The sequence below is a fragment of the Triturus cristatus genome, chromosome 2_2, assembly GCF_964204655.1.
Source record: "Triturus cristatus chromosome 2_2, aTriCri1.1, whole genome shotgun sequence".
NCBI lineage: Eukaryota > Metazoa > Chordata > Amphibia > Caudata > Salamandridae > Triturus > Triturus cristatus.
This window is the reverse complement of record NC_140582.1, coordinates 219,664,632-219,685,637: the sequence shown is the minus strand read 5'-3', so window position 1 is coordinate 219,685,637 and position 21,006 is coordinate 219,664,632. Positions and strand designations below refer to the sequence as shown.

At 44.9% G+C, this 21,006-nt stretch overlaps 1 protein-coding gene across 5 annotated transcripts in view; it reads right to left on the bottom strand.

The window, feature by feature from the left end:
- PTBP3 (polypyrimidine tract binding protein 3) overlaps window positions 1-21,006 on the bottom strand; it is a 683,480-nt gene that overhangs the window by 196,055 nt on the left and 466,419 nt on the right. For all 5 annotated transcript variants that reach the window (XM_085641272.1, XM_085641268.1, XM_085641270.1 and 2 more), the window contains one exon: window positions 7,950-8,121. In XM_085641272.1, coding sequence (XP_085497398.1) covers window positions 7,950-8,121 — 172 coding nt within the window. The remainder of the gene's footprint in view (window positions 1-7,949; window positions 8,122-21,006) is intronic.

Sequence of the window (21,006 nt, the reverse complement as noted above, 5' to 3'; positions counted from 1 at the left end):
GCAGGGAATCTGAAGGGGAGCAGGGAATCTGAAGGGGAGCAGGGAATCTGAAGGGGAGACTCCCCGCTGAAGCACCTCCGTCAAAATGTTTGTCTTGACTGCCACTGTGGGCAACTGAAGGTCCAAGACCTCAGCTGCCCTACGCATCAGCATTGCAAAAGAGGCTCCTCCTCCATAGCCACGGTAGGAGGAGAGACTAGGCCAATGTCCGGAGATGTGTCTAACCCACTGGGCTCTGCCAGTACCTCATTCCAGTTGTCCTGTTCCTCTTCTGGAAGCTGGCAACCAAAAGGATCCATAGACTCCTCCCATTCGTCTCGCTCTCCAGGCCTATCAAACCACGCTCCGGCAAAATGGGGAAGCATGGAGAAGAGCCGTATTGAGGTCCCTCTGACGGTTCCCCCCCCCATCTCATCAGAAGACTTTGATGGACGGGGCGAAGTCAAAGACCTCTACGACTTCCTACGGCGGAAGGACTTACCAGACTTTCTACAATTCTGAGGTGACCATCGTTGAAAAGGGCCCCTTGAGCAGTCCCGGGACGTCCGAGCAATCAGGACCTCAAGTGTCAGAGTCAACTACCGTCAGGGCGAGGGACTTGAGGGAGCACTCCCTCACCGCACTGGGATGCACTGCGCTGCAGTACTCGCAGGCCTTGGAGTCTTGGTCCCGATCCAAGCACCACAAACACACCAAGTTGGGGGGGGGGGGGGTCTGTCACAAACCAGCTTGTTTCTTGGGTGACATATCTTCACAGCAGGAGAAAACTTCTCAAAAAAGTTCAACACGTAAAAAAAAAAGAACAAGTTACTTACCTTCGGTAACGATGTATCTGTAAGAAACATTAGTTAGTTAGATTCCTCACCTTAGAATATCCCCAGGCGTCAGACTGGATCTGGAAGATTTTTCGTCAGCAATACCCCTTGCGCGTTGCTAGGCGTCGTCTGCGGCTCCGCGTCTGTCGTCGGCGTCATGCGCCGGAATGACGGAGTACTTAGACGCCGCCCTCGCGTGCTGACGTCAGTTCTTGTACATAGCTTTCCGCGCCAGGAACGCAGAGCCATGCAAAGACCGACACTGGTGCCAAAAATAAAATCTAGGGGCCTGAAAAGGATAACCTTAACCCTAGATGTCAGTTCGCAGAACGGGGAGGATGGGTGGGTCGGTGAGGAATCTAACTAATGTTTCTTACAGATACATCGTTACCGAAGGTAAGTAACTTGTTCATCTGAAAGAAACACGTTAGTTAGATTCCTCACCTTAGAATAGATACCCAAGCAATACCAACCCCGGTGGTGGGTCTGCGAACCAAGATCACACCAGAAAGTCCTGGAGGACAGAACGGCCAAAGAAGCCATCCCTCCGGATTTGGCTGTCAAGGCAATAATGCCTGGCAAACGTGTGTAGCGAAGCCCACGTCGCCGCCTGACAGATGTCCTGCAAAGGGACACCCCGTCCCAAAGCAGTAGTAGCCGCTGTGGCCCGAGTGGAGTGGGCGCGCAGCCCAACAGGAGGGTCCTTTTTTGCCAAGGAGTAACAAATTTTGATGCACAAAACGACCCACCGAGAGATGGTCCGTTTGTGCACAGCTGTCGTCCACCCGGAACTGCTTTGTGCGGTCCAAATAAAAGGAGAGCGCACGTTTTGGGTCCAGACGGTGGAGCCTCTCTTCCTCTTTGGAAGGATGCGGAGGCGGAAAGAAGGTGGGCAAGGTGACAGACTGCCCAAGATGAAATGGAGTCACCACTTTCGGTAGAAAGGAGGGACGAGGCCGAAGGACAACCTTGTCCGGATGAACAGAGAGAAAAGGAGGCTTTGAAGATAAAGCCTGGAGCTCACTCACCCGTCTAGCCGAGGTGATGGCTACCAGAAAAGCAGTCTTAAGCGTCAGCAGACGAAGAGGACAATTATGAAGAGGCTCAAAGGGAGCGCACATTAGAAATGTGAGAACAAGATTCAAGTCCCACTGAGGCATTACAAAAGGGACAGGAGGGAACGTGTGAGTAATGCCCTTTAGAAAGCGTGTAACTACAGGGGACTTGAAAAGAGAAGGCTGATCAGGAAGCCGCAAGAAGGCAGAGATGGCAGCAAGATAACCTTTCAGGGTTCCCAGGGCAGAGCCCTGCCGGGCCAAGGAAAGAAGAAACAGTAGAACCTCAGAAAGAGGGGCGGAAAGGGGATCCACAGCCTTTGCTGTGCACCATGCCACAAATTTGTTCCACCGGCAGGCGTATACCGTCTTTGTGGAGGGACGCCTGGCTGCCAGAATGATATCACAGACTTCAGGAGGCAAGTCAAATGGCATCAACTGCCGCCGCTCAATCTCCACGCATGGAGGTGGAGGCTGGACAGGTTCGGGTGGAGGACCGTCCCCTGCTGCTGCGACAGAAGATCCTCCCGAAGGGGCAGACGTATCGGAGGATCGGTCAACATACTGAGTAGCTCGGGATACCAGTACCTTCGTGCCCAATCCGGAGCCACCAAGATGACTTGGGCCCGGTCGTGCCTGATCTTCTTCAGCACTCTGGGCAGAAGTGGTATAGGCGGAAAGGCGCACAACAGACCGCAACTCCACTCGTGACGAAAAGCGTCGCCGAGCGAGTGCCGCCTTGGAAATTCCAACGCGCAGAACTGCTGCTGACATTGCGCGTTCTCTTCGGTGGCGAATAGATCTAACCAAGGCTCTCCCCACTGCTGAAAGAGACCTTGCGCCACTTGGAGTTCAGACGCCATTCGTGATCCATCATGCACCGGCGGCTGAGTTTGTCTGCTCTGGCGTTCAGAGAGCCCGCCAGATGTTGAACCACTAGGGTGACGCCCTGGTGTTCCAGCCATGTCCAGAGGCGCAGAGCCTCCTGACAAAGGGTCCATGACCCCACCCCGCCCTGTTTGTTGCAATACCACATGGCGGTGGTGTTGTCCGTGAACACCTGCACGACACTTCCCCTGACAGAAGGAAGGAAGGCTTTCAGTGCAAGTCGGATCGCTCTCAACTCCAACAGGTTGATGTGGAGACGAGACTCCGCCGGAGACCAGAGGCCTCTGATCTCCGCCTCTCCCATATGGCCACCCAATCGCGGTCCGTGAGCCACCACTGCAACTGCTGTGCAGTGCCCTCCGAGATCAAGACATGGTCGGACAGGTTGCCGTGATGCTGGGCCCACTGAAACTTCAGGTCCCACTGCAGAGCCCGCATGCGCCGCCTGGCGTGATGCACTAGTAGGATGCAGGAGGCCATCAGCCCCAGAAGCCGCAACACTAGCCTGACCAAAAGCCAGGATAGAGGCCGAAAGATGGGAATCAGGGCCTGTATATCCCGGACCCGCTGTTCCGGGGGATGGACCCGGAACTGCGCCGAATCGAGAACCGCTCCGATGAAGAGGAGCTTCTGAGAGGGACTCAGGTGTGACTTCGGCACGTTGATGGAAAAAAATGCAGGAGATCCGCCGTAGTCTGGAGGTGGGAGACGACTGTCTGGGGCGAGCCCGCCTTCAACAACCAGTCGTCGAGATAGGGGAAGACTGGAACCCCTGATCTGCGCAGATGAGCTGCGACCACCGCCATCACTTTCGTGAACACCCGAGGGGCACTGGTGAGGCCGAAGGGGAGCACGGTAAACTGAAAGTGCTCTTGGCCCACCGTGAACCACAGGTAATGCCGGTGGGCCGGCAGGACGGGGATGTGGAAATATGCGTCCTGCAAGTCCAACGCTACCATCCAGTCTCCGGGGTCTAGGGCAGCTAGAACCTGAGCCAAAGTTAACATCTTGAACCTTTCCTTCCGGAGGAAGGCATTGACGTTCCGGAGGTCCAAGATAGGGCGTAGGCCCCCTTTGCCCTTCTTGGGAACCAGAAAGTAGTGGGAATAACAACCACGACCTACTTCTGGGCTCGGAACGCGCTCGACGGCCCCCTTGGCCAAGAGGGCCGAAACTTCCTCGTGGAGAAGATTCAAATGATCCCCCGAGATACGGTGGTGCTGCGGTGGCATGGCTGGAGGGGTCGTCTCGAAGGGGAGGGAGTAGCCCCTTCGGACGATTTGCAGCACCCACCTGTCCGATGTGATGGACCGCCAGTGGAGCAGGTGATGGCGAACCCTGCCGCCCACTGGCATGGAATGGGCCTGAAAGCTCGGACTAGGAAGGCTTTGAGGCGGATGCTGCCGGGGTGGATGTGGGCTGACCTCGTCGTCCTCCAGAACCGCCTCGGCGGAAACCACGTCCGCGACCGCGCGCAGGTTGGTTCTGCGGCTGGTGGCTAGGCGCACGTGAGGAGGCACCCCTTCCTTGGCCACGAAAGGGGCGAAAGGCGGAAGTTTGCGACCGCGGGGCCGAGAGGCCCAAGGACTTGGCCGTAGCCCGGGAGTCCTTAAAGCGATTCAGCGCACTGTCCGCTTTCTCGCCAAAAAGGCGAGTGCCATCAAAGGGCATGTCCATGAGAGTGCTCTGGACATCGCCCGAAAATGATGTGGACCGCAGCCAGGCGTGACGTCTAAGCGCCACTATGGTAGAAATGGCCCTACCCAGCGAGTCCGTAGTGTCAAGCCCACATCGGATAGCATGTCGTGCTGCATCCCTCCCATCGGCCAAAGCCTGGGTAAGTTGTGTCTGGACCTCCTCCGGACACAGGGGCAGCACGTCCTCCACCGCATCCCACAGAGAGTGGGAATAACGGTCCAAGAGACAGGCGGTGTTCAAAGACCGCAGGCCCAAACTAAGGGAAGAGAACAGCTTCTTGCCAAACTGTTCCAGTCTCTTGGAATCCCGGTCCGGCGGGGCGGTCGGGAAGGAGGATTGGGAGGTAGAGGCCTGGATAACTAGGCTCTCAGGGGTAGGGTGTTGGGACAGAAAACTGGGGTCGCCCGGAGCAGGGCGGTGGCACCTGGTGACGTTCCTGTCCACAGGAGGAACTGTGGAGGGCTTGGACCAGGTGCCCTGCAGAACGTCAATGAGGGCCTCATTGAATTGCCGCAGAGGCTCAGTGGAGCTTGCTGCAGACTGAAGCACCTCAGTAAGGACGTTAGTCCTCACAGCCACGGCAGGCAGCTCGAGCCCAAGGGCTGCGGCCGCCTTGCGCAGCACCACAGAGAAAGCAGCGCCCTCCTCCGAAGCCACAGTCGGAGGAGAGACGAATCCAGTGTCCGGAGAGGTATCCAGGCCACTGGCCTCCCCCAGTTCATCTGCCCAGTCCTGTGACATTTGAGCCTGAAGGGCCATAGGATCCTCGGATCCCTCCCAGTTGTCCCCATCATCCGATTCCTGGTATACAGGAGGAAGGAGCGGAGCCAGGCGATAGACATAATGTGTCTCCAGCGGCGCCGAACGCGGCGTCCATCGACGCCGTATCGGCGCCGGGCCCGGAGTGGGGCTGAACCGGGGCTTGACGTCGAGCGGAGTCGGCGTCGGGGGTGGTATCGGTGTCGACGCCGGCAGAGGAGGCGTTACGAGGTCGACCGGCGTCGGCGGGGACTCGGGAACGGGTCCCTCGGGCGCTTGCGGCGTCGAGGCCGGAGCCGGCGCCGGGGCCGGAGCCGCCGGCAGGCAAGGCAGCCCAGTCGGGTCCGCGGGGCCCGAAGGCGCGCCAGCGGGCGTCGACGGCGGAGCCAGGCTCCTCATGGCCGAGAGGAAGGCACTGACTTCCGGCGGCGTCGCGTCAGTCCCAGGGACCGGTGGGTATGGGGACTTGCGCGGCGCCTGCGGCTCCGCCGGAGCCGCGGGGGTGGAACCACCCTGACCCTCGGCCGAGTCGCGCGACCGGCGAGGGGAGTCCGAAGAGCGGTGTCGCCTCTTGGACTTCTTGGAATGCTTCGACTTACCCGAAGACTTGGATCTCGGCGACCGATGGTGACGTCGGCTGCGGCTCCGCGACCGATCCTTGGACCTCCTCCTGGACCGGGCTCGAGAGGCGCGCGGAGCAGAGTGGCGAATCTCGAGAAGCTTACGGGACCGCTCCCGTCTAGCCTTCGAGGTCAGGGCCTTGCAGTCCGAACACGACTCCGCGTCGTGGTCGAGGCCCAAGCAGTAAAGGCACCGGCGGTGATGGTCCGTAACCGACATCAAGCGGTTGCAGTCAGCACAGGCTTTAAAACCAGGCATCCTACCGGCACCGGAGTCGAGACAAGATCAAAAAGGATCAAAAAAGTTAGTCAAAAAATGACTAAAGGGGTAGCTCTCCCGGATCTGCGCTTACTGGCGCGGAAAAAAGAAGAAAGAACTGACGTCAGCGCGCGAGGGCGGCGTCTAAGTACTCCGACGACGTCATTCCGGCGCACGACGCCGACGACGGACGCGGAGCCGCAGACGACGCCTAGCGACGCGCAAGGGGTATTGCTGACGAAAAATCTTCCGGATCCAGTCTGACGCCTGGGGATATTCTAAGGTGAGGAATCTAACTAACGTGTTTCTTTCAGATATAGCCAATACAAAAGTGACTGAGGGATAGCTCAGCGATATCTGGCACGGAAAAAAAAATAACGGACATCAACACACCGGGGTGGCAACTTTATAGGTACTGAGCACCTCACCGTCAGCACAGAGTATGTAGGCGCTAACACGAACTACGCCACCTACCGGCGCAGTTGAGTGTTGAGGACACCAATAACCAATGTAACTTGCAACAGACCTTAGAGATAACTGAGGTCCAAGGCAGATCTAATTCAGCTCACTGCCGCATTTTGGAGGAACTTCAAATCTTTGTGATTAGTCTTCAAGATAGCAGAAAACTAAGTATTTGCATAATCAATTTTAGAAATAATTTTTCTTACAACGGTCATGTGATTTTCCTGGGACAGCAAATTTTTAGTTTTCCAAAGAAATTTAAGATGATCTGTAGTGGACCGATAATCTGATTCACTTGGCCTTCCATTTGTTCATCATTGTGCACTCAGAGGTACCTCTGGAGAAACTGCAATATTCAAGACGTTTAATATCTCAAATAGCAATCAGTGCAAATCAGCAGAAATTCAGTTTTAACAGCATGGATTGTGAGGAGGTTCTCATTCAACCATGGTTGAAAAATATTGGCTAACCTATCCACTTCCAATCTATCTCAGTCATTAGAAAGTAAAAGCACCACTTGTATATACTTGGTTTAACAACGGAAGTTTACCACAAGCTTTACCAGTAATTCATAGAAAGTCTGTACATGGACATTAAAGAGAAGGGAAGATCCCTGAGGGACCTAGGTAGTAACTGTCATGGTCTCATCAAAATACTGATCCACCGCCACTCTTGCCATCCAGTTCGATACAAATGAATCCAGCCATTGTAAAGCTCACTAGCCCGGCTGGTTTCTCTGAGCTTTGGGTGTTTAATGGAGTTAAATTCGGTAGAGGTCCAACGACATCAAGAAAACCAGGCTTTCAGAATTACTATGTCGAGATCAAAAGACTGAATATCAGTCAAGGCAGATTTCGTGCCCCTTTATGGATGGATACCCGATTGCTCATCCCCAAGAATTTCCATCTTTTCTATATGCTCTTGAAGTCGCAAAACGGCTGCTTTTTTTTTTTCAAAATTATGAAGCCAGGAGAGGTAAGTAACATGTCACTAGCTTGATGCTATCCAGGCTTCTACGCAATGTTTATTCAGAAAGGATTAACTGTTGTCAAGAGCAGCAATCAAGTGTATTGATGAAGCAAGATACAAGTTGTATTACTTTTCAGATGACCATATTCAATTTTAGGAACACAACTCAAGTTTTCCTCCCGTAGTATTAAAATGAAAAGTGGAAATTGGTTAGACTTTAAATCCTCAATCAACAAGCACAATTAAGCACAATTATTTGTGTTCAAGAGAATGGTAATTTAGATGAGGGGTCAGTGCTGGGAGGCACAGAAGTATCTCTATGAATGTCAATCAAAACAAAAGCTGTCACATCTGGGATAAGAAACCATCAGGATAAACAAAGGTCATACTCCTGATCGAAACAGCAGACCACACATTTACTTACCGAAAGCAGCAGCCATACTCTCCAGGGAGGGTTGTCCATCCCCAGAGGGGAGGTCAAGGCGAGTGAAATCTCTGCTTTTGTCATTGTTGTACTTCACATTAAGGCTGGTTAACTTGGAGAATTCAATACGCAGAGTACAGCAAGCGTTGTAGATGTTCTGACCATCGAGAGCCTGAAGTGGACAAAAGATTATGATTTTAAAGTCTACTACTGGGTTATTTATTACACAGTTTCATTGAGATGGAGTTTCTAAAAAGTGCAACTGTGTCCCACTCACTAGGTACACAGATATAGATCTGTTGAGTGGGTTAGGGAAAGGCCATGAAAAAGGGATCACATGGAATCATGTTACAGATTAAGATCATGCAGCAACTGCTTTTAGTGTAAGGGACAGTTTGTATGTTAGCGAAAGATGTAAGATTAGGGTTAAGGGTCTCAAATAGGGGTTACATGTTGGGGGAAAGCAATGTATTTATGGTTATAGTTGTTCTCACTTTATTTTCTGATCTTTTTTGCTTATCACTTTTTGTGGTACAATTGCTAAGTGGGTCAACTGGTGTCCACAAATATATAACAACTGACGTAGTATATAAAATGTGCTTCAAGGATGCATTACTCCTTAATGGACTGTTTAGCAGTTCCCCCTCATCGTGCCTGCTACTAGACTACGAACAACTGATTTGCAGTGGTGTATACATTACCAGATTTACATCAACCACAACTGTCATAATTAACTTAAATATGTGGAAGATGTAGCAAAGTCCACCAACCTTAGTGCGGAAATGAAAAGCAACTTATGTACTCTATAGAATGGAAGAAGAGTTTGAGTTCTTCACAACCAAAGGAGAATTTATACAACACCTCTTACGGGTGAAATACAAGGTCGGTCAGAAATTAATGGTTTCCAGTTTGTACTGATAGATTTGTTTCAATAAAAAGACATGACTAATGCTTTTTGCTATCTTTTGCCATCAATTGACAAATGTGATGCAAGCTTTTTTGTGTCATGATATGTTTAAAATAGCTTTCAGCAAACTTTTTTCTATTCTTCAGCAGTAGTACCAGCTTGTTTCTGCAAGATTCTAGGAATTCTTCTCTACCCTTGAAATTATCATTCAGACAGCTGTTTATCTGAGGTGAATGCATGAGCAGGATCATCTGTAAATATGACTGATGAGCCATCCACCTTAGGATATTTGTTTTATTTTCTTATCTCTAGACAGGGATGTGCACAAATTGTCAGAGGTCAAGGTCCTGTAACGGCAATATCATTATATAGAGCACTGCAGTACCACCTAGTGGCTGTAACTATGTAAGGGAATGTGTAAAAAAGTGATAGGTGATAACCGGTATGGCTTCACTGAGGAAGAATCTAAATTGATTGTAGGTTAAAGTCACCCAACCTGTTCCTTGAGGTCACTGTGCGATTGGACAGAGTGATTGTCAGTAACTTGGGTATATGTTTGCCAGTATGCAGAGTGTGTGAGTGAAAATGTAAGTGTGCGGTTACAGGACCTGTGAAATCAATCTCTGCTTGTGCATCCTTTCAGATTCTGTTGACATATCTTTGCAGTCTCCCGAAGTTCAACTTGTGCGCTGGCTGTTTTCCTGATTCTGCCATAGCAGCTATACTATCTTTCCCAAATTTGGGTCAGATTCATATTACGAAGGGTATCCATGAGCGAATCAAAGGCCGGATTAGGTTGTACTCCGAGGCAATCAGGTCCCACTTGACAGTGCAGCTTTCCTAATAGAGGATGCAGATTTCTCTATTAACAACCTCACTAATACATATTGAGGCTACGGCCAATCACGTAGGTTGTTCACCTTCTAATAGGTAGATGCAAGGTGTGCTCAATTTAGTTTTCCTCATTCAGGAAAGGGCTTATATGGCACATGACATTACATCAAGGTTGATATTACCTGCCTAATATCAGCATTGCCACTGTTACATAGTCAGCCATTCTATCATTAAAAATGTGTTGTACCTAAAATGTTTATCCCCTTGAAATAAGTGCCCAGTCTGGCGCACTTATCTAATACTAGGTAAAAAAAACACTTTTTTGTTATGTGCCATTTTATATTCACAGGTGTGAAAGATTGAGCTTATGGGGGACAGAGCAACACTGAATGGACAAGAGAATGAGGACTAGCTGGAAGGAAGAGATGATTTCACATTGGGATGGGTAGGGTGTTTATTCCAGTTATTGATACCTCTCTGCCAAGGAGGCTTGAATTTGCTTCTCTATAAGGAGGCTCTTACTGCATATCTCCTGTGGCTTCCCTCGTACCTCGTTTATCCCATTCAAATCATGTTCAGTAAGCCATCATCACGATGTTGAATACATTACTTCCACCCTAGGTTACTATTACACGGCCCAGCATTAGTTATCCAAATGGCAATAGGTATCATTTAATATCTCTAACACATTGTTCTTTCACTGCCATTTTGCTACCTACAAACAGCTATCAAATAGAATCTTGAATCCCCCTAACCCCAAAGCTACTTCCTGTATTCTCCCAAAAATTCGACCTATACCCATAGGATTTATCATTTGCAATGTCCTTCACGCATCGATCAACACACCAGTATTTTTTGGGGGGATTCTAATCATCAAAGCTCATGTAATTGAATAAGCACTACAGCTTTTCTCCAATTCACACTGTGGTGCCTACTTGTATTCTTTGTGAATAGGCATGATAACCTGCTACATCGCCAGAGTACCTCATGCCAAGCTACACATTCATCCGCTGCACAAAATGCCTTTCTGCTCAATAGTCACAATAAGACTGTCAATGGGAGGATCTAGAGCAGTGATAATCAAAGTACGTCCCAGATGTCCCGTAATTCAGTATCAGTTCTGTAGAAATACCTTCAAAGTAACTCCTGCATTATGGATAAACTGAATATATTATGGTAACGAACATTTTCAGATTTCGTAAGTAATAGGATCTGTCTCAGATTGATCTCAGGGGGACGTCCCGATCTTAATAATGTAAGCTCCTGACTACTGTATCTCATGAGGGGTACCCCCAGAAGGATTCTAGAAGACTGATCAACTGTGCCAGGCTGGCCAGAATTCTCCACTTCAAATATTCTTAAGCAACCATCTTAGAAGGAGCTTAGCTTATCAGCTGGTTTTCAACCAAACCATACTCTTCAGGGTTCTGTTAAGACTTTGAGAATGTCCAAAACCAAGGGTTTGCGAGGATCCATCAGTGATTTGGATATCCATTAAAAATAGATTAGTATCATTTTGCCATTCATCTTAGCCCGATTTGTGTCATTTAATTATGTGAGATTTATCAATGGTTGCTGGAGTCTGAATTCTTTTCATCACTTAGATAGGAGCTGAAATATTCAGTCTTGTAATAAAGCAGAAATGAAATGAGGAGTTGGTTGGATTTTCCTATGGTCTGGGAAGGGACATGAACCTTCAGGTTTCTTCAAAGTATGTTGGATAATATTATCCAAACTTCTCTTTAAGACTGTGCATCATAGTTCATCATGTGGCGTATGTTAGGAGTGGATTATTATCATACCATGCCACCATCATTTTCAATACCCCCCTATACGTTTATTGAGGACGTTGCTCAACCTATTCCAGATTTTGGCTGCAAACAAATCTGAGATCATTTTCTACATCCTTTTCTTTATCTCTTGATAGAAGGTTGTTGCTGTCTCTCATCAAATAAAGCAATTTCGTTTTTTTTAAATTTGCTCAGCTTACTTGCTCTAAGGTTCCAAGATTCTATCTTTGTTTTAGGACTAAATTATTACCCAAAAAACCTTTACGTCTATGGATTGTGCGTCATAACCTCCGATTCTTTAGATATTAATACAGAACCCTTTTCAGTTCTAATGTAAAACCTACAAGCATTCTACTATTCCCCAAAGGCCACTGCTGAGACTCCACTCAGTTTGTAATGCTGCCTCCTTCAAACTTTCGATGGTCACAAGACATAGCTTTGTCCACATCCAGGTCCAACAAAGGCAACACACTGTGTGCAATTGCTACTCTGGGCAGATAATTAGTCAGCCCCATCTACTCCGTGTTTGCTGGAGCGAATGCTCTAGCACTAACTCAACCTCCATCCAGTGAAACTATGTTGAATTTTTCTGTCATAACAATGTAAACACTCAAGCCCCCCCATTATGTATGTGCTCCTACAACAATTCACATGCAACATCTTGTCTACCCAAATCAAGATTACAACTTGTTCAAAATGACTACACTGATCAAACAGTTTTACCCGCACAACTTTTGCCAGGTAAAACTGCAATAGTCCATGTTTTGCAGCACAAAAGTGTGGCAAACATGCAACATGATTGTGTGATCCCCTATTACAACGTGCATAATACCTGACCTTAGGAATAAGCAAATCCTGCAGCATCGCTAATTCCTTATGAAGTATAACTACATCCTTTTACCAGTGAACAAGGGCCCCCTCAGTGTTGCCACAAACACTATGCTTGTCTGCTACAAATTAATTACAAAACTGCATCACATTTTAACAAATTTGCTTGTATTGTACCGAACAAGCTTCCAACACTATTATAAGGAAAATATTTCACTTTTCTATGCTACCTTTTGTCAGTAGGAAAGACTGAAATGTGACCTTAAAGCGGAGGAAACTGTAGTGTCCACAGAATGTATCTGCGAACGTTCCACTGTTGTACTATCAGTTTAACGTTGTCCTAGAATTTGCATATGAATAGGGAGCAAGAGCGTAACTGAGCGAGCATGTGATTAAGTCATAATGCGTGCAAGAGTTAAATTACGAGTAAGCCACACTGCGCAGAAGCGACTAACAGCAAGTAAACAAATGACAGTGATTGCTTTTATATATTAAGACACTTGACATTCATTTAGTCCGCACTAAAACCTCTCAGTGGATAAATATAAACTCATGTGACAAATAACACTCATATTTCATGATGTCATTTATGAAACACAAACAAAAAAAGCCAACAAATGGTAACCTTGTAATCAGGCATATACTCCCATGTCGAACCTCTACAAAGCCTTTAATAAAGCCAGAGCACAAACTGCTTTTCCTTTTGCCAAACCTTGAGAAAACATGGTATGCCTCCACACCAACTATGCAATTTAAAAACAGGTTCTTCCTACTAAGACCTATTTGAATCTCATCTTAAGAACAATGTTGAAAGCTGTTCTAAAAGTTTAAGAAATCAATAACCAATACTTCGATTTGACCAGTGTCACTTGTCATGCTGTGAAATAATTCAGATTGGATTCATATCAAGTTCCCAGACACCCTTCCAAGAGCTCTCTACCAATGACTTAATGCAAAGTTAAAACTTCATATACCGTGGTCAATCATTCCCTTAGGAGCAATGAGCACGTCAAATCCAGCCAAGACCATTCCAGCCTCTTAAAACTGTACACAGCATAACTGCCAATTACTGTTACAGTGCAGATGTTGATTTCAATATCTTGTGGTGCAAACTGGACCTATACACAATTCCTAGAGTGTGAAGAGAAGGGCTGAGTGGTCAGGCATCAAATTATCTTCATGTAGTCAGGAGGAAACAAACGTAAATGTATTTCAGCCTCTGAAGATTATATATCTATAACTATATATATCTATAACTATATATATATACATCTGTCTATATTCACTGAAAAAACAATAGGTTTCACACATGTTAGTTAGCTGGACATTTCACTCGTACAAAACCATTGAAATTCCCCCGTTATAGTTAGTTCAGCTAACTAACTTGCGCGCCCGCAATCCACTGCTGATGACGTCACATATTACATCACTCATGACATGGTCAGTGACATCACTCATGACATCACTGATGACATCTCAAATGACACTCACACACCACCAATCATCAATGGTTTTGTACGAGTGAAATGTCCAGCTAACAATAACGTGTGAAACTTATGGTTTTTTCAGTGAATTTGCAAGGTTTTTTTAAATGCTAATTCCTAACTATAACGTGTGAGAAACCTATGGTTTTTCAGTGAATTTGCAAGGTTTTTTAAATACTAATTCCTAACTATAACGTGTGTGAAACCTATGGTTTTTTCAGTGAATTTCAAAGGCTTTTTAAATGCTAATTCCTAACTATAACGTGTGTGAAACCTATGGTTTTTTAAGTGAATTTCCAGGGTTTTTTAAATGCTAATTTATGAATGTATTATATTTTTTAAATATTTTATTTTACAATAAGCTACCTATGTATATAGTTATAGATTGACTTTATCCTGTAATATGGAATGGCTCAGCTCTTTTTTTTTTTAATTTGGATAAAGCTGAACAGCATAGTTAATATCTTCTATAAACTTATAAACACTTTAAAATGTATTTATTTATTTAAGGGTTTTTCACCGTGCGCGCACGGTGCACGCATGTGTACGTGCTTCCTGTGCGCATGCGTACATCGTGCGTGCTCCATACGTGCATGCGTTCGTGCTCCGTGCGCGCACGGCAAGTCGTGATTTAGAAACAACACTTTTCATTGGTTTATAGTAGTTTCAGTTCCAGAAACTTCCAACACCACACCCACTCCCCTCATTATTTCTTCTGATTCCCTGGGAGAAGGGAGCTGAGCAGCTTTTCCAGTACTCCAGTACTTGAGAATGGCAGAGCAGCAGTCATCTTCTGGGAGTGAGCAGGAGACCCTTGTGAGACAGAGGAAACAGAAAGACTTTTATCTGGCAATTTTTTAGATTTCCAGAGGGGCAGAAGAAGGTGAATGCTCCAAAAGACACCTGCACTATTTGTGGTGTTGTCTTATCAAGAGGAGATCCTAAAAAGAAATACTCTTTTAGTATTTTCACTATGATCAGGCACGTTAAAGGAGTACATCCTGTGGCTTTTGCTCGAGCTGCTAGAGACATCTCTCCAGCAGCTCAGCCGAGCACATCCGCAGCAGCTCAGCCGAGCACATCCGCAGCTCAGCCGAGCACTTCATCTGCGGCGGCAGCTTCACCTGCTTCTGTTCCTCTGGATATACACCCTCTATTCAAGAGGGTGCATATTCGGTGCAATGCTCTTCTCTCTTATGGGGACACCAGCATTCTCCTAATAGAGAGCAAGATACAGCAGCACACATGCGGCACCCCATCATTTTTTTCATTTTTTTGTTCCTCTGTTCCTTAATTAACACTACAGCTCTTTTTAGAGCCACCTAACATCTAAACACTTAAATTTGATTTTTAATTCTACTTTTTTTAATGATTTTTTTCCACCGTGCGCGCACCTCGCGATTTAAAAAAAAAAAAAATGTTTTTTTCACCCTTCGGGGTACTTCAGGGACCCTAGGGGGTCAGGAACTCTGTACCCTGCCCCCTTTTCACGTTCTCCACCTTTCTTTTTCACTGTCACACACAAAATCGCGGACGACACTTCCTGATTTCGACCGATTCGAATGTTGACTGACATGTAACCACCAATCACAATTACGCATGTTAAGGTGTATAGATATTTATGTACTTTTAACTGCAATTTTCCTCAGGAACTACTGAACAGATTGACACCATATATGCAAAAGGCACATCCCTGACCTGAGGACTACCTCTTTGCCAAGTTTCAAGTAATTCTGTTCAGCCGTTCGGGCTGTACCTTCGACTAAAGGTCCTATGGGAAAATGCATGGGGAAAACGCGTTTTGGGACCCCCTTTTTTCTCAGCCCCCGCTTGACGAATCACCCCGAGACTTCCAGGGTAGGAGCTGAGCGGAGCGCCCCATTATTTTTGAAAATTTCACAAGGATCCGTCAACCGGCGCCAAAGTTCTTCAAAATAGAATTTTCATATTTCCTATGGAAACACGGTCCTAACTATAACTATCTACTGGCGACCGCCAGTAGATTATATATATATATATATATATATATATATATATATATATCTATATATCTATATATCTATATATCTATATATCTATCTATCTATCTATATATATATATATATTACCTACTGGCGGTCGCCAGTAGGTAGTTATAGTTAGGACCACGTTTCCATAGGAAATCCTCAACATTCTATTTTGAATAACTTTGGCGCCGGTCGACGAATCCTCGCGAATTTTTCAAAATAGGTGGGGCGCTACGCTCCGCTCCTACCCTGAAAGTCTCGGGGGGATTCGTCAAGCGCGGGCTGAGATAAAAGGGGGGTCCCAAAACGCGTTTTTCCCATGCATTTTTCCATAGGACCTTTAGACAGGGCTACAGCCCGAACGGCTGAACAGAATTACTAGAAATTTGGCAGAGAGGTAGTCCTCAGGTCAAGGAAGTGCCTTTTGTAGGTTTGGTGTAAATCTGTTCAGTAGATTCTGAGAAAATAGCCTTTAAATCAATATATATATCTGAGCCAGCTTACGGTGCGCTTACGGTACGCTTACCGTACGCGTACGGTGGCGTGCGCGAGCGCGATTCTGATTGGCTCTTAGATCTTAGTAAACATTCGAATCGGCCGAAACCAGGAAGCGGCGGCCGCCATTTTCTCTCTCGCACTGAGAGTTAGGTTGTAAAATAAAGCCAAAAAACATGTAAAGGGGCTGTTTAGACAGCTCCCACACACATAGCCATGTTGAGGGAGTCCCCAAAGACCCCCCAAGGCCAAAAATGCAATTTTTATTTTTTCGCTAATTTCGCCGATTACGCTTACCGTACGCGTACGGTAAAAAATTATAAAAAAAAAAAACTATCCACACATTCCCCACCCCGTGTGCAATTGGTGGCGGCAGGCCACCAATTGTGCATGGCTTATTTGATGTGTGATAAACGAAAATATTTTAAACAAAAATAATAAAAGAAAAAAATATCCACACTCTCTCCACCCCGTGTGCAAATGGTGCCCGAAGGGCAGCATTTGTGCATGGCTTATAAAAATTACGAAAAATTAAAATATTACCTTTCAAAACGAAGTGCATCATATGTCCTCCATGTGCGCACGGTGCGCGAAGCGCATCGTGCGTACATGGCCCATCTAGCGTAACGTGGGCACGCGGTGCGCGTAGCGCACCGCGTGCTTACTGTGCGCGCACGGTGCGCGAAGCGCACCGTGCGCGCACGGAACGAACTGCGTTAAGTGGGCGCGCACGCCACGAATGGCGTAAAGTAACTTAGCATTTAAAAAAACGTACAAATTCACTGAAAAAACCATAGGTTTCACACACGTTATAGTTCGGAATTAGCATTTAAAAAACCTTGCAAATTCACTGAAAAAACCATAGGTTTCACACATGTTATAGTTAGCGGAAATTTTACTGATAAAAAACCAGTGAAATTCCCCCGTTCTAGTTAGTGCAGGCAACTATAACTCACGCGACCGCAATCTTCTGCTGATGACATATGTGTCTTTATGAAAAAAAAATATTTGTAATATATGTATAGCTAAAAATGTATGGAAGAAGACATGGGCAAATAAGTGTCTAAATACAGTATTAGCATCAGCAGAGGATTGCTGTCGCGTGAGTTATAGTTGCCTGCACTAGCTATAACGGGGGAATTTCACTGGTTTTTTATCAGTAAAATTTCCAGCTAACTATAACATGTGTGAAACCTATGGTTTTTTCAGTGAATATATATATATATATATATATATATATATATATATATATATATATATATATATATATATTTACTGAAAAAACATAGGTTTCAGAAGCGTTATAGTTAGCTGGACATTTCAATCATACAAAACCATAGAAATTCCACCGTTATAGTTAGCTCAGCTAACTATAACTCGCGACCCCGCAATGCACTGCTCATGATGTCACATATTACATCATTCATGGCATGGTCAGTGACATCACTGATGACATCACTCATTACATCATCCAGTGACTGTTTCTGTAAAATGTATATTTGTTTTATATATATATGCCAAGCTGTATTAAAGAATGAGTGGTTGTACAAGTGTCTGGATGGGGGGGATTTAGCAGGTGTGTGACTGATTGTATAGTGAGTGATTAAAAGTGTCTTTGTGAATTCATAGCTTAGTGATTAAACTGTGAATGTCTATTAGTCTGTCTGTTGTGTAAGCTGCTACATGGGTTGGACAGTAGCTACATGCGTCTATATGGGTTATTAATTGTTTGCCTGAGTATTTGTATGGGAGACTGTGTATAGACTGTGCATAGATGTGCGAGTGGTTCATTCACTGGGTGTATGTGTTCAAGAGAGCATTTGGAAACAGCTGTATGGGTGGGTGAGTGTGTGTATGGGTGTGATGGTGAGTGAATGATGTCTCAGTGGTACATTTGTGAGTAACTACATATGTAAAAGGCAGTATATGTGAGTGATTGTGAGAGTGGCTGTATGGATGAGTGTGTACTTTTATCAGTGATTTTATAAGAGGGTAATTATGCGTTAGTATCTGTCTGAGGTGGTGTGTGTATAAATGTATAGGTGAGTAAATGGGAGCGTGATTGATTATTTGCTTGACTGACTAGGTGTGTGAGTAACTATGGATGAGTGGCGGTGTATGAGTGCATACGATAGTGTTGTATTGATGAGTGACTGCATGTATAAGTGATTGTATGGGTGAATGAGTGAATGTGTGTGTAGACCTAGGAATCCGTGAGTGCGTATGTAGTAACTTGTATTGGTGTCTTGATGGTTTCGAAAATGGTAGTCTGCATTTTACAGTGGGTGTATCAAAGGTCATAGACTGTGAGGAGGTGCATCAGATTTTCATGTGGATGATGTCATCAGTGATGTCACTGACCACGCCATGAATGATGTAATATGTGACGTCATGAGCAGTGCATTGCGGGGGCGTGAGTTATAGTTAGCTGAAATAACTAACGGTGGGATTTCTATGGTTTTGTACGAATTAAATGTACAGCTAACTACAACGTCCCTGAAACCTTTGGTTTTTTTCAGTAAATTTCAAAGGTTTTTTAAATGCTAATTTCTAACTATAATGTCTGTAAAACCTATGGTTTTTTCAGTGAATTTCAAAGGTTTTATAAATGCTAATTTCTAACTACTATGTCCCTGAAACCTATATTGTTTTTAAGTAAATTTTAAAAAGACGTGCATATTTTTTGTAATGAAAACCTAACTGTAACAGTAGCCCGTTAGAAGTTATAATTTAACAATGTTGAACACTTAATTAATAGTAATTAACATACAAGTGTGGAAAAAGTGTGACGCAGCAGCTATGATATCAGACTTCAAACAACAGCGTGCACAGTTCGATGCCCGGCTCCAGTGGCACGTTAGCCCACCACTATCTCACTGTGGGCAACACCTTGCTTCATCTTTGACGCCCCAAGCGCCAGCACACTTTTCCAGGGGTAGCTGTATGCTTTACAAATGCTCAAATTTTTTTTAAGACCATAGTGATGAGAAATATTAGCACGTTTGTTTTTCTTCTATTCTGAAAGATATTTTTTTTATCTCTTCTATTTAGAATTACGGCAATTAATAGATTTATTTAGTCATGAGAATGGAAATGACACGGTTTGCTGGGTAACAGTATTTAAGCCTGCCAACGTATGTACATATTAAGGACCCTATACGTGTTAGGATCGAAATCGAAACCTTTAACGCTTCACATTTCGTAACTTTTCCCGACAGGTGCACAAGTCAAACAGTTAAAACGTGAGCACGTGTCAACTGTAAAACGTGACATCTAAATGGGGGGAGACGCATCTTCCTTCCATAGACTACTCAATAACCAAAAAGTATATAAACCACACCTGTTAAGTGATTAGTTTTGTTTTTGCGAGTTATTTATGAGTGTCTATTCAGTGACGCAGGTGCTCTTTTCTAGAGTGGGATTCTTCTTTTGCGGCCACAAAACATAATCCTGAGTTGTAAGTTGTTTGATTATAGCATAGTACATATTTATAATACCTAGCTATTTGTCAATATTTAAACACTTGTATTTAGAAAAATGTGTTATTGGTTGTTTTTGCCATTTATATGTAACGTCAGCAGCTTGTTTTCAGAAACAGACAGAATACAGCAAACATTGTTCCTATTCTGGCTCCTTTGAGCTTATATAGTGTGACTTTGTATATTATAATATTGACACTCTATTTCACCTCAGAAGTGTTGGTGACCCATCGGCGCGAAGACTAAAGATTTATATGTAACGTCAGCACCTTCAGGTTCCAACTCTGTTTCCCCCTTGGGATCATATAGTGTAAGTATGTATATTGTAATATCCACATTTATACTGACCTCAGAGGAGTTTATGACCCGTTGGCGCGAAGACTAAAGATTTAAATGTAACGTCAGCACTTTCTGGTTCAAACTCTGTTTCCCCCTTGGGATCATATACTGCGGATATGTATATTATAATATTAAGAGTCATTGTGATCTCAGAGGAGTTTATGACCCATCGGCGCGAAGATGAAAGATTTCAAAGTCCCGGAGAAAAGAAGCTCTGAACATATTCATCGCTGGAAAGTATTTTGTTATTGATCTTGTTTTGTATTCATGAGTTTATGTTCCTTTTCCTTTTTGTGTGCATCAGTGAAACTCTGTATATTGTAATAGAGTGATATTTTCACACAACAGGAATTGGAGATTTGTCGCCACCAGGAGTAAACCATCTGAAATACAGCTTACTGACCTTTATAACTTACTTGATCAGAAATTTTTACAGTGAGAATATGTTTCGAAATTGCAGTTTAAAAAAAAAGTTAGTTTGCATACTTTCTTAGTGAATACCTTTGATAAACCCTACATTTTTTAATGTTTTTTTGGTATTTCTATTTTTCTCTGTTGCGGTTCCTATTTCACCTTCTCCCTATAGAATATATAGGACCAGTAGTGTATATTATTATACTACTATCCTATATATTCAAAAGAGTATGCAATTGGTTAGCGGAGCAGTGAACGACCTCTAAGCACTACGATAGAACTTCCCTGAATTCTACAGAATAGAAATTGTAAAAAATGATAAAGCGTACATTTCTATGTAATATAAAGTCAATTGTGTTTTACTGTTTTTTACTTGTTATTGTTCTTGTGACCTGAGATGTAGTGCGGGAGTGTTCCTTGTAGCACCTATTTTCTACTTTATCTAAAAGTAACTCATGCCCTCTTATATTATCAAGAATAT